The sequence below is a fragment of the Haliotis rufescens genome, unplaced genomic scaffold, assembly GCF_023055435.1.
Source record: "Haliotis rufescens isolate VD_foot unplaced genomic scaffold, xgHalRufe1.0.p SCAF_1, whole genome shotgun sequence".
Lineage (NCBI taxonomy): Eukaryota > Metazoa > Mollusca > Gastropoda > Lepetellida > Haliotidae > Haliotis > Haliotis rufescens.
In genome coordinates, this window is record NW_025963779.1 from 80,966,699 (window position 1) to 80,983,659 (window position 16,961).

A 16,961-nucleotide genomic window follows, 5' to 3' on the forward strand; every position below is an offset into this window, starting at 1 on the left:
GCATCAACCAAGTCAGCGAGCCTGACCACCCGATCCCGTTAGTCGCCTTTTATGACAAGCATAGTCACCTTTTACGGGAAGTATGGGTTGCCAAAGACCTATTCTACCCCGGAATCTTCACGGGTCCTCATGGCCAGTGGTGTCAGGAGACAGGAATAGACATATAAAAAAACCGTAAATGCTGTCAGTATTGATTTGTGGTTAATTTTGAATAAGATTTCTTGAAACAAACGTTTTATCCAAATACAAACAATTATCTTTGTTAAAAGGTATATTTTTTAATAACAGCATTTAATTTACTTTGCAAAGTTTTTGAGAAAATGTTATTAGTGTCAGGAGGGACAATAGTGTCTGAGAACTGAATAATGGTATTCCCTATGTTTAAGTGAGAGAAATGAGGAATGAGTGGCTGCAGAGAGTTGCATCCCTTATCAGTGTCAGGATCCACTGGTGGTTGGATTGAATCCCAGATTTGACTGAAGACCTTTGATGTGTTGTCATCAAGTGGATGAAAAGGATATTCTGTATACCACTCCGGTCGCTAAAAAAATAGATGACGGAGGGGGCTTAATAAAAGCATATACAACCAGTTGAATATATTTTCAGAGATCTAGTGGTAGTGAACAAAGTTAGTTCAAACGACAATGAAACTGAAAGAATTTTGATAATAGGTACTCTGCAGTTATACACCCATTCTGTGCTGCTGTTTTCTGTAGAAAGTGAATATACACAAGAAGGTATAGACTGTCATGTACATTGTTGGTCTTGTACAGGCGTGCCTATAAAGAGTACTTACAGATTGGTCTTGAAGTAGGTCGGGGGATGCTTATTGGAGTAAGTGCTGAATACCATGACAGTTTTTATACACATTTTGAATTAAATACAGTACAGTGCAGTTTGTATATTAGTTCATTCCCATTTCAACAGTGCATGTATATGACCAAATTGAAAATGGGAAAACAAAATGTTTTTGGTGTGTCTGTCTGTGTCTGTGTCTGTGTCTGTGTCTGTGTCATACTACACCCCCATTATTAGAGTGAGTAATCGCAATAAACATGGTTGCCCGGAAAGGTATGATGTCCAAAAACCTATGATCCAACATTGTTTTTTCCTCCTCAACTTCGCATATCCTCTGTCTCCTCCTCACAGCATCTCCCAACTTCTGGGGTTATGAGGAACATCTTTCATCCCCCCTTCTTCATCCTCCCCTCTGCATCTCCTGTCTTCTCCCAACTGCTGGGGTTATGAGGAACATCTTGCCTACCGCTCTTCTTCCTCCTTCCCACATCATCTCCACTGTCTCCTCCTAACTGCTGAGGTAATGAGGAACATCTTGCATCTCCCCTTCTTCCTCCTCCCCACAGCATCTCCTCTGTCTTCTCCCAACTGCTGAGGTTGTGAGGAACATCTTGCATCCCCCCTTCTTCCTCCTCCTCACAGCATCTCCTCTGTCGCCTCCCAACTGCTGAGGTTGTGATGCATATTTTCCTCTTCATCCCTTTTCCACTTCACCTTCCTCCTCCCCTCAACGCCTCCTCCACCTCCTCTGTCTCCTCCCACTGGCGGTGGTTGGGACGAACATATTGCCTCCTATCCTCTTCTTCCACCTCCTCCCCTCAAAGCCTCCTCTGTCTCCTCCCACTAGCGGTGGTTGGGACGAACATATTGCCTCCTATCCTCTTCTTCCTCCTTCCCCCAACGCCTCCTCCACCTCCTCTGTCTCCTCCCACTGGCGGTGGTTGGGACAAACATATTGCCTCCTATCCTCTTCTTCCTCCTTCCCCCAACGCCTCCTCCACCCCCTCTGTCTCCTCCCACTGGCGGTGGTTGGGACGAACATATTGCCTCCTATCCTCTTCTTCCTCCTTCCCCCAACGCCTCCTCCACCTCCTCTGTCTCCTCCCACTGGCGGTGGTTGGGACGAACATATTGCCTCCTATCCTCTTCTTCCTCCTTCCCCCAACGCCTCCTCCACCCCCTCTGTCTCCTCCCACTGGCGGTGGTTGGGACGAACATATTGCCTCCTATCCTCTTCTTCCTCCTTCCCCCAACGCCTCCTCCACCTCCTCTGTCTCCTCCCACTGGCGGTGGTTGGGACAAACATATTGCCTCCTATCCTCTTCTTCCTCCTTCCCCCAACGCCTCCTCCACCTCCTCTGTCTCCTCCCACTGGCGGTGGTTGGGACGAACATATTGCCTCCTATCCTCTTCTTACTCCTTCCCCCAACGCCTCCTCCACCCCCTCTGTCTCCTCCCACTGGCGGTGGTTGGGACGAACATATTGCCTCCTATCCTCTTCTTCCTCCTTCCCCCAACGCCTCCTCCACCTCCTCTGTCTCCTCCCACTGGCGGTGGTTAGGACGAACATATTGCCTCCTATCCTCTTCTTCCTCCTTCCCCCAACGCCTCCTCCACCCCCTCTGTCTCCTCCCACTGGCGGTGGTTGGGACGAACATATTGCCTCCTATCCTCTTCTTCCTCCTTCCCCCAACGCCTCCTCCACCTCCTCTGTCTCCACCCACTGGCGGTGGTTGGGACAAACATATTGCCTCCTATCCTCTTCTTACTCCTTCCCCCAACGCCTCCTCCACCTCCTCTGTCTCCTCCCACTGGCGGTGGTTGGGACGAACATATTGCCTCCTATCCTCTTCTTCCTCCTTCCCCCAACGCCTCCTCCACCTCCTCTGTCTCCTCCCACTGGCGGTGGTTGGGACGAACATATTGCCTCCTATCCTCTTCCTCCTCTTCCCCTAAACATCTCTTCTGCCTCCTCCCAGGGGCACGGGTGGCCCAGTCGTCTAAGGCGGCGCGATTCGCTGTGCAGAGTTGTGTCCCTTGGGCACGCCAGAAATCTATGATTGTGGGTTCGCCTCGATTATGTTTCTAGGTTTGTCAGCACCATACCCGTGCTCGTGGGTTTCACCGAAGTGGTAAGCGTCTGACACCTGCATCACCTGGGGCTTTCCTCACACATTAAGCTGACAGGCCGCGATATAACTGTAATACTGTTAAAAGCAGCGTTAAACCTAACTCACTCACTCACTCTGTCTCCTTCCACTGGCGTTGGTTGTGACGAACACCTTGCCTCCTATCCTCTTCTTCCCCCTTCCCCCAACGCCACAATCTCCTCCCACTGGCGGTGGTTGGGACGAACATCTTGCCTCCTATCCTCTTCTTCCCCCTTCCCCCAACGCCACAATCTCCTCCCACTGGCGGTGGTTGGGACGAACATCTTGTATCCTATCCCCTTCTTCCTCGTCTCCTCAACGTCTCCTCCGCCTCCTCTGTCTCCTCCCAGCTGGTGGTGGTTGTGACGTATTTCTTGTCTCTGTCACCTCATCTTCTGTTCGGGAGTCCGGTTGAAATGGTTGAAAAAGTCTACTGATACCTGCAGATAATATAGTTTTATGGCATTTCCATCACAGACCTTAGGTTTATGAAGACAAAAGCCCCCGGGCCTTCCATTTCAAATATAAAACCTCTCAAAAGGTCTCACTAGAATTTTGGCTATTGTACTGTCCTTTGACGACAGTTTCTTATAAAAAATATCTATAATATAGATGCATGACTCGTTCAAGTCACGATATGGTTAAAATATTGCCGATGTGATTTTAAATATTAACTCACTCACCCACTTAAAGTCGTACTTCTCACAAGGTTACTAATAAAATAGCGAGATACCCATAATACAATAAGCAAAAGTGGCAGTTTGTTTATAGATCCAACTTATTCACTGTTTGAATGCTTACCAGATGCGACCCACTGGTAGAGAGCAGTCGCCACGGATAATACTGTGCACTCTAGAAATCAGAAAAACAAACTTTCTTGTTTTATAAATCAATAGTTACGCTTTTGTAATTTTGAACTCTGTACTTTTCGTATTGCTCAACATTATAATATACGGTAATATTTCACACTCACTCCAACCCTCAAATCAGTTGGGGTGGCCCAGTCGTTTTGTGCGCTGCAATTCGCAGTCCAGAGTCGCGTACTTTGGATGTGCTACCACATTCGTTCTAGTGAATGTCACCAAAGTGCTAAACGTCTATGACTGCATTAATTTGGGCTTCTCTCTCATATCAAGCGATGAGAAAACCGAAATACTGCGGCGTTAAACGTATTTTTAGCTCACTCACTCACTCATACTCAACTTAGGTTGTATCTTGTCAATCATTTTTACTCACGATGCGCGAATCCCCGAGGCATAAATCTTCTCCCCGGTCCATACGATCGCGGCAGTGAGTGGGCGCTGCAGTTCCAGTTGTCGAACTTCTCCTCAATACGTTTCACCTCAGCTTCTGCAACATTTCACATCGGTTTACTGTTATATACATGTAGCTGCCAATATTCCCTCATTTTGCCGATATGCGGAAAAAGAAAGAACATGATAATATAGAATTTAACGCTACCGTTATGGCAATGGCAATGGGAAAGTAAAGGACCGCCGTCCTAAAGCGTTCGTTGCAGTCTGTTTTATAGATATTCATCAACATTTTCATTCTGTATTGTTTACCTGAAGGACAGGATGCAAGTATAGGGGGAATTCCACTCACTGAGGCTGTATACATCGTGGTTTGGGGTGAATACTCACTTGACCTGAAATAAATATAAAACTACCTATACATCTATCAAGGGAAGATACGCTGTCACGAACAGTCCCACAACATTTAACTATGTCGTGTCACGATTTTAATGTCTTAATATGAAACATTTCGTTTCTTTTAAAATGAAAAAAATATTCTTCACTTGAGACAATATTTGTTTGTTGTTTAACGCCGCAATCAGCAATATTCTAGCTATATGACGGCGGTCTGTAAATAATCGAGTCTGGACCAGACAATCCAGTGATTGATATCATGAGCATCGATCCACGCAATTGGGATCGATGACCGTCAGCGAGCCTGACCATCCGATCCCGTTAGCCGCCTTTTACGAAAAGTATAGTCGCCTTTCCACGCAATTGGGATACGATGACGTGCATCAACCAAGTCAACGAGCCTGATCACCTGATCCCTTTAGTCGCCTCTTACGACAAGCATTCGGATGTAATTTTAATTGACTGATATCGTGTTGTATTTACTGCATATGAAACTCTATCGCTTGTATTCTACAATAATACGACGACTATCGAAATCCACAGACGTTTGAAATTCCCGCTTTGGAAACTTCTTTAACTTACCCATACTCAAAAGGCGCTGCTCGAATCATTCCTTCTGGATATGCAAAACCAGGTAAAACATAGTCAGATAGTGCCATGTTTGCTGCCTTGTTTGATCCAAGACGGTATTGACAATACTTAGATAGTTATGACGTCACGGCATTATGAAGACACAGAAACAGGTCATGACCCTTCTGCTTCACGGTATTGTGACGTCACCGAGGTCTGACCATATGGAAATGTATTTCAAAACTTGATTTCGAAAAATTAAGTTTTGTGTGTCATAAATGAATCTGTTTTTCTCATCTTTTACGAGAAAGATTTCCTGTCTCGACACCCTCCTCCCTCACCGAAAAGAGAAAGATGTAGCAGGCAAAAGCAGAACCTAATCAAAGAAAACAGATTCATGTTTCTTTTGGGGAGAGATATACATATTTCCCGTTGAAATAAAATAAACAAATTTATAACGAATGTGATACGCTTTAATGCATTTCCAATTGAAATATGTGCAATTCAGATTGTGCGCAAAATGCTATCGCATCGTTGTCAATTGCTTGCACGAGATTTTCGTGCTGTGTTTGCGCATGCCCGTTGTGTCACTTCCTGTGGCCAGGTGTCACGCGTAGGTGAGTGAATGATGTGATTTTTGACTGATATTTGCTCTAAGAAACTAACCTCTGATGCAGCATTTCACTCGTCGAGTAATCAAACCATGTTAAACATATCTCACTGACAGTTTTAAAAAACATTTAAAAAATCCCCAACAAAACCGAATTTCTTGAGAGGTAATCGTCTCTTTAAATTCATGATTTTACAATTCAGGTTGTAAATATTAATATTATTGACCAAACGTGTTCAATGTGATTCTGATGATAGAGATCGAGTGAATCTCAAGGTAGTACTGATCCAACAGAAATAGACGTATTGCAGGTATATCACCCGGCCGCAGTAATGACTGCATGGAGTGTTTTTTGCGGCTGAAAACAACATTCACTCACTCATGCTTTGTGTCTTTTTTATGTCGGTTGTCGACAGAAGCAGTTAGCATCTTTAATATTTCTTGCGTAAAAAACTGCACATTAAAACACTTATTCCGGACTGCTCACACGTATATATTATCATGTTTGACTTTTCAGACCTTCAACAATGATTTGGATATCCCTTCTTACAGCTGCATTTCTCACCAGAACAGGTGGGATATCGTTATGCCTAAAGATAACGTTGTTAGCATGACATTGCATGATCGGATGTATGGACGGCGTGGCAGTATATCGCGATAAACCGTATCCCTTGCTTTGGGGGGGATAAACATAACGTGTTTATAACTGCTTTATCTGTGGATTTTACGGCGCTTAATGTAACATTTGAAACATTATCCGCTGTTAAACATTCAAATAGAATATCACTGTCAAATTAAACGTTACATAGTTCCACATTTAAAAAAGAACTGGATAAAAATCTCATAATTAGCCGAAATCGTCAAATCGCATCATGAGCAAGTGAAACTCGAAATAATATTTTTTTGGCTAAATATATATTGACTGAATTGATATCGTATAATTGTAATTTTGTTTACTATTCCAAATTTTGCGTCCATTTGGTTTTACCAAACTGAAAATATTTTAAAATATTTTTTTGCACCCAGGAGTTGCTGCCGGTACCACCAAACTCCCAGGAAATATCACCATTGTGGAGGGGATGACGGGAGCCACGGGGCCCATTGGTGCGACCGGGCCGCTCGGACTGTCTGGCCCCATGGGGCAGAAAGGCATGAAGGGGGAGATGGGGATGGCGGTAAGAGCAACATTGAAACTTGTGTCACGGATCCAAAATAAAGTTGTATCATATTTTCTTTCCTTGCACTTTCAAGGAAAGAATATGTATAATCTATATAATCAATTATTATAAATGCTAGGCATTCGTGTTTAGTCGATTTTCATGTTTGATATTCTATCTTTCAAGTTATGATTTATATTTAAATTAAATACAATAGTGTCGAAAATTAAATATAAAACAAACAAACGTATGTTGGTCCGTGGAGACTTTTGTTTGATACTGACATGGTTCCAGACAGTGGTAAACACTCGAGTATTATTATCACGACAGTGATGTTACACAGCAATCACTTGATCCGGGGTAGAACATGTCTTCAGCAACCCATTCTTACGGTAAAAACCGTAAAGGCGTGTCATAAGAGGCGTCTAACGGGATCGGGTGGTCAGGCTCGCTGACTTGGTTGATGCATGTCATCGTATCCCAATTGCGTGGATCAATGCTCATGATGTCAATCACTGGACTGTCTGGTCCAGACTCGATTATTTACAGACCGCTGTCATATAGCTAGAATATTGCTGATTGTGGCGGTAAACAACAAAGAAACACTTGCTCCGTCATTGGAGTCGTAGGCATGCGTACTTGTGTTCTTTGTCTAAGCTTTCATTGCATTTTGGACAGTTGCAGGCATAACGAAAGTGTTGGTGATGTGTTTTGTAGGGAGGCACGGGCCCTCCTGGTGGCCGAGGTGAGATGGGTGGGACAGGCCCAACTGGCCCCCAGGGAGCAGCCGGCCCCCGGGGAGACATTGGGGCCACAGGTGTGGCTGGACCTGTAGGGGCGGTAGGGGCGACAGGACCGATTGGCCGGACTGGAAGGGAAGGATTAAAGGGAAACCCAGGTAAACTCCAGTTGAACCTCGCTTATCCGGACACGTTTTCTTACATATTGTCCGGAAAAACGAATTTCCGGATATCTGAATCACTTGTCACTTCAATCACTAAATTCAAGGTCGGAAAAAGAAATCTATTATGTACATTCGTGACCAACTCGTGTTATTCCGGGACATGCCGAATAGCGACTCGTGCCCTTCTCATGGCCATTTTTGCGACCGGGTTCGGTCTTGGCGCAAACGGGCATACCTAAAACAATTGTCAACTCTTTGCGTAATGGTTCACATATATTTCCCCATATATTATATATATTTCAGTTGCAATTTAAAGCACATCTGGACATTCGGAATTATACAGTATGATTGAACACATTTAACTGTGTCTTGGGTCTATTTTAAAAAGCAAGACATGTGTAAAATCAAAATTGATTTCTGAGGGGTTCTTTGACGAAGAACTAGAAATCATACGCGCATTCTGATTGGTTTGTCGTATTTCGCACATAACATTCATCGAGAAGGGGACGAGTCTTCTTGCAGGTTACGGAAAGGTGCGAGTGGTGACGAATGCTTTTATGTAGTGCATAAGAACGTGGTATCTAATGGTCGTGGTTGCTATGGTTTTTAATAAGTTATTCGTTGTTGTTTGTCTGGTAATGTATATCCTCAACAAATATGACATAATCCCTGTCAATGTAAATGACATTAACTTTGTAAGAAAGGAATAGAACCGGATGGCCACATTCGAATACAAAGGCGACAGTATAGGTGCTAGTGCCTGCTGCGCTGTAAAACAGCATTCATTCACTCACTCAGAGGAACAGCCCGTCACTGGTGCCGCCATGCCCGGAAGGCATAATCGTGGTCAACATGGTCAACAATTGGTATTCCTCAGTCAAACGTGATGTCAGGTGATACCGCTATTCACTTACTTAAACTATAATATAATCAGGGCATATTATACCATACGGTGTCCATGTTGCATGTTAAATCTTTGATAAATGTAAACGCGACTATGCTTGTCTTAAGAGGCGACTAACGGGATCAGGTAGTCAGGCTCGCTGACTTGGTTGATGCATGTCATCGTATCCCAATTAAGAATTTTGAGTATGGGTACTTGAAAAAAGTTTCAAAAACGGGGATTTCAAACGTTTGTGGATTTCGATAGTCGTCGTATTATTATAGAAAACCAGCGATAGAGTTTCACATGCAGGATATACAACACGATATCAGTGTATTAAAATTACTTTGTCCGAAGGCTTGTCGTAAGAGACGACCAAAGGGATCAGGTGATCAGGCTCTCCGACTTGGTTGATGCATGTCATCGTATCCTAATGGCGTGGATCGATGCTCATGATATCAATCACTAGAATGTCTGGTCCAAACTTTATTATTTGCTGAGTGTGGCGTTAAACAACAAACAAAGACACAGTATCGGCCCCTTTTCATCATGGCGACCGCCGTCATATAGCTGGAATAATTTCGGCCTTAAATAACAGACAAAATAATAAACAAAACAAACTTTGATACATGTTAGTATTTGGGGCACCGGTTGCCCAGTTATCGGAATTTCATGTCCAGTGTTGCGCCCCCTTGTTCTGCCCAAATCCGTACATCAACATACAACATTCACGCCGATTATAATCCTTGATCTGTGAGCACCAGACTCATGCTCGCTGATATCACCGACGTGGGTAATTTGGGGCATTCGTCCCACGTTTATCTGCCACGCCCTATAACTGAAACCATATTTAAATTCTTCAACGTTTTGCAACTGTTCTGTTTTCATATTCCCAGGTCTACGAGGTCCTAAAGGAGAGACCGGCGATGACGGAGACATGGGGGGTCGTGGAGCACCCGGGGAGAAGGGAGCGGCGGGTTCCACGGGGGTGCAGGGGGATACAGGTACACGCGGGCACACGGGTGCAAGAGGGGTGACGGGACCTGCAGGAGCGACCGGTGTTCGCGGACCCGAGGGATTGCCAGGACAGACGGGTTCCGAGGGAGAGGTGGGCATGACTGGCCCCCAAGGACCAGTTTTCACCGGTGAGTTTGGTTTAAGTGCTTACACTGCTGCAACCTTTGGTCTAGTCGTGGAATCATTCAGTGTATTTGAGATGTGGACTGCGGTCACGTTTCGGTCATACTTGGTGCATTCTAAACGTGGGGAATGACCGCTGATATTCTCATATTTGTACCAGAAAATAATGGAATAAAAAATATTTTTTTCTCAAGTGTAACACAGAATGGACTGAACATGCTTACTGGACATCCTGAAACACGACTCTTCATTCAGACCCAAAAAATAAAACAATATATTGGAGTAGTTAGGAGCGTGTACTGCTGGATTTATTAGGTTTTCTTAACTTTGCCATGGTTCGCGTTTCATGGTACAAACTAGATATATATTTATCAAGGGGTAGGTGTCGCCTAGTGGTTATAGTGTTCGCTCGTCACGCTCGTCCCGGGTTCGATTCCTCTGATGGGTACAATGTGTGAAGTCCATTTCCGGTGTTCCCCACCTTGATACTGCTAGAATATTGCTAAAAGCGACATAAAACCATATTCACTGACTTATATATGTATATCTCATCGCATTATATAACTCACAATGGAGAATGCATGGTACTCATTATCGACCATCGGCTTCGGTTTCATTCCTCACGTAAGACAGCAGTGATATTGGAGAATGCGGGGTGAAACTACTTCGCTCAGTACATTATATCTGACTTTATTGACCCAAGTACAGAGCAATACCCTAAGACCTCCTGCTTGTACCAGACAAGTGGATGGCTCGGCTCACTGTACAATAGCCGACCACTGGATCACCTGTTGCAAACCCTAATACATTGCCCACCCAATATCGCCGACCACACATGTGCTGTATGATCCAAAGGGTCGACAGGATAGCCTAGTTGTCAAAGAATCTTGATTCATGAGAAGGATACAATGTTTGAAGTTTCGATGGTGTCCCCAGCCGTAATATTGCTGGAATATTGCGCAAAAGCGGTTTAAAACCAATTCATTCACTCCAAGTGTATTTAACGATGTTACCAGATTTTTGATAAATGCACAAGTTATTGAAAGGCATAATTTCTTTATATGGCGATCCGTGAAGATCCAGGTAGAGAAGATGTCTTCAGCAACCCATGCATGCCGTAAGAGGCGACTAACGGGATCGGGTGGTCAGGCTCACTGACTTGGTTGATGCATGTCATCGTATCCCATTTGCGTGAATCGATGCTCCTACTGTCAATCACTGGGTTGTCTGGTCCAGACTTGATTATTACAGATAGCTGGAATATTGCTGAGTGCGGCGTTAAACAACCAATCTTTGTGTGGCCTTTTGGAATATCCCATTTCAAACCCAGTCGAAAAATAATTGATGTTCCAGATGTCAATGAATGTGCCACGTCAGACCATGGCTGCTCACACAACTGTGTGAACACAATACAAGGGTATCACTGCACGTGCAAAACCGGATACCGTCTGCTCATCTCCGACAATAAAACATGTTCAGGTAAGTATTTTGTGTGATAAAACTTTGTCATGAAGATCTTGTAAATTCCACAAGAACAAGATAAATGTACCTGTAAGTATCCTCAGAAAGAGCGAAAGGTCCGGGGTTCGATCCAAGGCCGCGTCATATCAATAGACCTTAAAAGATGGTTCTTCTTGTTACCCTGCCTTGCGCTCGGCATTGAGGGGCTAAAACGAAGACTGGTCGGTAGTGTGTCATGTTAAACTGCGGCATGGTATCTCAGTGGTCTTGGACTATAAACTCGGCATTAGTCCGGACTAGTACAAGCAGCCCCCCCCCCCCCCCCCACACACACACGCGTCGGTATACCCTTTTTCACCTTACCTCACCTCCTCAGAAATATATACAAGAAACTTCAGTGAAACCCCGAAACGTCACTTTCTCGTCAATTACTGTAAGGAATATTAAGTTATAGAAAGAACATCACTCCTTCAAATGATGCGTTACACATGGTATATGTAAATAATGACTCCTTCGCGGGATATTGTAGTATGCGTTGCCGGTACGTTTTGACCATGCAAATGGGCCTTAGTGACTAAATATCTCGTCCGTTTTGAGAACAACAGATCGCTGTGCAGGAGTTCGTCCCTCTTTCCCTCTGCTTGTGATAATTGGCTTTTCATCTTCGCACTGTGGTCGTTGGACCTAAATGTAAAGGCTCCTATATTCAGCTGACTGAAGGGACGTCCTAAACAACACACTCGCACTAGAAATGTTCAACACCAGATTCAGTTGGAAGGTTTGTATCTAAAACTGACGATATTCAAAAAAAAAATTTCTTTTTAGACGTGGATGAGTGTGAGGAACGGAATGGCGGCTGTCAACACACTTGTTCCAACTCTGACGGCATGTACGAGTGCGCCTGTGAGGATGGCTACAGACTAGGTCCGGACAGACGTTCATGTTTAGGTAGGTGCCCGTAAAATATACGTTGTCGTCAGGTCCTTTTGTACTGTAATGATCATATTTTCGGCCATTCACTCTGATGGAAGCAAAATTAATATTTTCTCGCCAATCTTTTGAAAAACTATCAGTTGCCTTGTTATATTCAAAGTAATTGGTAAGTGAATTTCTTACTTATGTTATTACACACGTGATGGTATGAGATCATTATGTTATTCTACTCACAAGCCAAACAAGTTACTTGTTTTGGGTTGGTTAAACATTCACGACTTCATACCTGCAAAATACAGATTTTAACTTGTTCCCTCGTCTTCTTGCTGGCCGTCTTTCTTTGCTTAAGTAGATTTTCTGTGGTATCTGCAGTATTAATTAAGCAAGATATCAACAACTGGGCAAAGGTAGTTTATAAGGGATTATTTTCCGCCATTGCTGCAAGACACAAAATCTAACTCTGAAAGGAGCAACAGCGCATTTTTAGTTCACCTTGACATTGTAACACGTTGGCATAACACGTTGACATCGTAACACCTTGACATCGTAACGCAATAACGTCTTAACACATTGACATCGTTACACATTGACATCGTAACAAACTGACATCGTAACACATTGACATCGTAACAAACTGACATCGTAACACATTAACATCGTCATACACTAACATCGTAACACCTTGGCATCATAACACTGACATCGTAACACCTTGTCATCGTAACACTTGACATCGTAACACCTTGTCATCGTAGTACACTGACATCGTAACACCTTGTCATCGTAACACATTGACGTCGTAACACTGACATCGTAACACCTTGACATCGTAACGCAATAACGTCTTAACACATTGACATCGGTACACATTGACATCGTAACAAACTGACATCGTAACACATTGACATCGTCATACACTAACATCGTAACACATTGACATCGTTACACATTGACATCGTAACAAACTGACGTCGTAACACATTGACATCGTCATACACTAACATCGTAACACCTTGGCATCATAACACAATGACATCGTAACACTGACATCGTAACACCTTGACATCGTAACGCAATAACGTCTTAACACATTGACATCGTTACACATTGACATCATAACAAACTGACATCGTAACACATTGACATCGTCATACACTAACATCGTAACACCTTGGCATCATAACACAATAACATCGTAACACTGACATCGTAACACCTTGACATCGTAACGCAATAACGTCGTAACGCAAGAACGTCTTAACACATTGACATCATTACACATTGACAACGTAACAAACTGACATCGTAACACATTGACATCGTCATACACTAACATCGTAACACTTGACATCGTAATACCTTGTCATCGTAGTACACTGACATCGTAACACCTTGTCATCGTAACACATTGACATCGTCATACACTAACATCGTAACACCTTGTCATCGTAACACATTGACATCGTAACACTGACATCGTAACACTGACATCATAACACCTTGACTTGGTCTCAGTGCGCATAGATATCTGTGCATGTGTAAATGTATGACCATGTGCACATGGCTTGGTCAACCCAATCTACATGGAAATGGCGAGCAAAGATCAGTACACAATTATTGTTGTCATTTCAGACATAGACGAGTGTAGGGAGCGGCACGGTGGGTGTACGAACTTACAGCATTGTATCAACATGCCCGGGGGTAACCAATGTGTGAGGAGGGAGGTGGGCGTTGCAGCAGCGAAATCATCAGGTGAGGTGTGATGATTGCTCTCTCATTCCAGGTACGCGCAACAAACAACCAATTTTCAATATGTTTTGCATAATTAAAAAGGTTCGCTGTAGAAGTGACATTATAAGTTGTTGTTTCCCCGTTATGTTTTCATCAGCTTCTCACAAGACAAGTCACTATCAAGACAGTCGAAATGTTTGTTTGAGTATTCCTGTAGCTGAATGAGAAGAATAAATAAGTATTACTCTTAAAAAAAAGAAACTTAAAGCCAGATTTGTGTGAGGTAGGAAAATACATTTATACGAGGAACCTTACAAGGTATTGAGCCAAAATGTTGTGGAAAGAACACTTGGTGATTGTAGCCATCTCAGTTATCGGTACATAGGAAAAGTCCAAGGTGAAGGTCAGCTACCATCAATAACGCGTATGTCCCCCGTTGGAATCGATAGCGGCCTGACATTTTCTTCCCATGGAAGAGACGAGTATGCGAATCACATCCCAGCCTACAACGCAAAAGCCAACTGCTGCAACGTCTGGGGTTGTGGTTGACATCGCCGTAGCCGTCTATCCAATTCATCCCACATGTGCTCTATCGGGTTCAAATACGGGGATCTGGAGGGCCAGTAGTGGGGCGGTTTAGGCTAAAATTGTGCACTTTGGGTTAAAAAAACCAAACTTGGGACACTTATACATTTAACCATTCCGTACATTTTTGGATATGGATCCACCTCATCAGAGCCCCCAAGTGGTAGAAAATCCAAGATAGCAGATTCTGTTCGATTGACGCAGATGCCAGGCAATTAAAATCCCTGTACTTCAATACAGTTCATAGTGCTGCTGCACGTGCATCTCCATGGCCCTTTTTTAACGTGTTTCCCGACTGATGGTTTGCATGTCCTGGTTGTGATCATTTTGATCCGGGAGATTTGTCACCGACACTATAACGCATTAAACCTCTTCGTTTTGCATCTCTTGGTCCGCTAAATTTGCTTTTATGGCCCAAACTATCTGTATTGAAGGGGGGTCGGGTGTGGGTGGGTGGGGTTATGATCAAAGAGATCAGGTGCGTTTCTTGGTTTAAGGCGTGCTAAACAACAACCGAAGAAACATGTTATGGGGGTTGATGGGATAAAGATGTGCGACTTGGCCAATAGCAAGTCACCATGCCCCGATGGCGTTGATCGTTTCTTACCCTTTCAGTCAAAGGTTTATCTGCTCCAGCCTCGATTGTTTACTCGGCGCTAGTATAGCTGGGATACTGCTGAGTGCGGCGTTAAACAACCTTCACTCGCTATAACCTTCCTATGTTGTTATTTCAGCCTCCACTCAAGCAGTTTGTGAAAAATACAGTGGGATTTTAAGCAGGTCAACCGTCATCGGGCTCATCGTCTGGCTTATCCTGCTCAGCCTCCTGCTATTCCTCATCTTGGCTTGCCTTTTCGCCAGGAAGGGGCGGCGTAGTCGGGACGAGAGGCGTTTTAACGAGGGAGCTTGGGAAACAAAGTCTCACAGAAGTGCCTACTCAAGCAGAATGCCTGAGGTCAATTATTATTAAGCCTTATGAAACAAATAACGTATAACTCGACTGTTGTAACGTGTATATAAGAACATATAATAGTTATACATTAAATTATTTATCTTTTTGCCTTGCTGTTATGTTATTTGTTATAATGGAATTATTAAAATGATTCAGCATGCATTGTAATATACACTACTCAAAAGAAGGTAAAGAACATCCGATTCTTTCATATTACTATAGTTAAATGTCATGCCAGCTATAGTAATATGAAAGAATCAGGTGGTCTTTAACTTCTTTTGAGTAGTATATATAAATATATGGAAACTTAGGTGCAAAGAATCGGTAGTTATCTTATCTTTGACTTCGAACAAACTATCAATGAAACCCTTTTACTGTGTTTGAAACTATCAACTAACTGGAGAGGTTATTACTTATTACTGTTCAATAGTACAGCATGAGTGAGATGTACATCGACTCCAAATGTATCAAAACATCAAAATTAAAGTATTGATTCCTTATGTTTTGGTAACTTTGAAGTCCGCGTGATTCTGTGTCCGCGGCATGTTGTTTTATGCCGCCCGGTCAGCACTATTCTAGCTATCTCACGACCGAATGTAATGATCGAGTTGGGGCCAGAAAAAGTCGTTGACCACATGAGCGCGACGATACTCGCCGTCAACGTTCGGTGACGCACAATCAGCAGCTGCTTTATACGAATCCTTGGAACCTGTTTATATTATATTTATTATACTCAATTTGATGTTTGTATATATTTAATTGTTAATTCCACACAATTTCTTTGCTTACAGTACGGACTTCGAAATCCCCTGGTGACATACCATTGAAATTACTCATTATCAAATAACATGATAGAAAAAAGAACTTTCGTCATTGTCGAGCATAGTCACAAAGACAGTGGGTCCATTGTGTCATGTCTTTCTAATCCATTCGGGTGCACGTGTGGCTCCGCGATTCGCTGTGCAGAGTTGCGTCCCTTGGGCACGCCAGATTAAGGATTCGAATCCTGGTTCGCCCCGGTTATGTTTCTTGGTTTGTCAGCACCATACCCGTGCTCGTGGGTTTCATCGAAGTCGTAAACGTCTGAGACCTGCATCACTTCGGGCTTTCCTCCCACATTAAGCTGACACGCCGCGATATAACTGGAATACTGTTAAAACCAACTCACTCTAATCCATTCTGGACAATCCGTGTTGCCAATGCAAGGATATCTACTGAAAGTTTCTGCTGTTCAGATTTAATCAGATAGTTTATTGTCGGAGAAACCACCACCGGTGGTACTTGAACATTCAGATTGATTTATAAGAAAGATTTAGATATCATGAGTGACAAAGTCAGCAGTTCTTTCTAATTAATTTACATAGGCACACAATATATCTGGACATATATCTTTTAACCTTTTGGGCGATACAGTTCGACAGTTTAAAATATTTGGCTA

The 16,961-nt window shown here is 43.4% G+C and overlaps 2 protein-coding genes across 2 annotated transcripts; one reads left to right on the forward strand and one right to left on the reverse strand.

The window, feature by feature from the left end:
- Positions 1-3,263: 3,263 nt before the first annotated feature.
- LOC124143803 lies at positions 3,264-5,301 on the reverse strand. Its single transcript, XM_046512923.1, has 5 exons — positions 5,180-5,301; positions 4,514-4,596; positions 4,185-4,298; positions 3,750-3,800; positions 3,264-3,388 (listed from the first exon to the last, which is right to left on the reverse strand). Exons 1-5 carry the CDS (start codon positions 5,254-5,256, stop codon positions 3,264-3,266), a joined length of 450 nt encoding a protein of 149 aa, XP_046368879.1. The 5' UTR covers positions 5,257-5,301.
- A 369-nt stretch (positions 5,302-5,670) lies between these two features.
- LOC124143818 (macrophage receptor MARCO-like) lies at positions 5,671-15,629 on the forward strand. The gene is made up of 9 exons (XM_046512939.2): positions 5,671-5,784; positions 6,295-6,350; positions 6,804-6,952; positions 7,652-7,832; positions 9,618-9,866; positions 11,215-11,340; positions 12,148-12,270; positions 13,888-14,007; positions 15,306-15,629. Exons 2-9 carry the CDS (start codon positions 6,305-6,307, stop codon positions 15,539-15,541), a joined length of 1,230 nt encoding a protein of 409 aa, XP_046368895.2. The 5' UTR covers positions 5,671-5,784; positions 6,295-6,304; the 3' UTR covers positions 15,542-15,629.
- Positions 15,630-16,961: the final 1,332 nt, after the last annotated feature.

What these genes read in the sequence shown, in the direction of transcription:
- LOC124143803 (XM_046512923.1), bottom strand. Translation starts at nt 5,256, where the DNA reads ATGGCACTATCTGACTATGTTTTACCTGGTTTTGCATATCCAGAAGGA. An exon ending in GCAGCGCCTTTTGAGTATGG is followed by an intron (nt 4,597 to 5,179) that starts GTAAGTTAAAGA and finishes TATTTATTTCAG; the next exon opens with GTCAAGTGAGTATTCACCCC. An exon ending in GCCTCGGGGATTCGCGCATC is followed by an intron (nt 3,801 to 4,184) that starts GTGAGTAAAAAT and finishes TCTGATTTCTAG; the next exon opens with AGTGCACAGTATTATCCGTG.
- LOC124143818 (XM_046512939.2), top strand. Translation starts at nt 6,305, where the DNA reads ATGATTTGGATATCCCTTCTTACAGCTGCATTTCTCACCAGAACAG. An exon ending in TGCATTTCTCACCAGAACAG is followed by an intron (nt 6,351 to 6,803) that starts GTGGGATATCGT and finishes TTTTGCACCCAG; the next exon opens with GAGTTGCTGCCGGTACCACC. An exon ending in AGGGGGAGATGGGGATGGCG is followed by an intron (nt 6,953 to 7,651) that starts GTAAGAGCAACA and finishes TGTGTTTTGTAG; the next exon opens with GGAGGCACGGGCCCTCCTGG.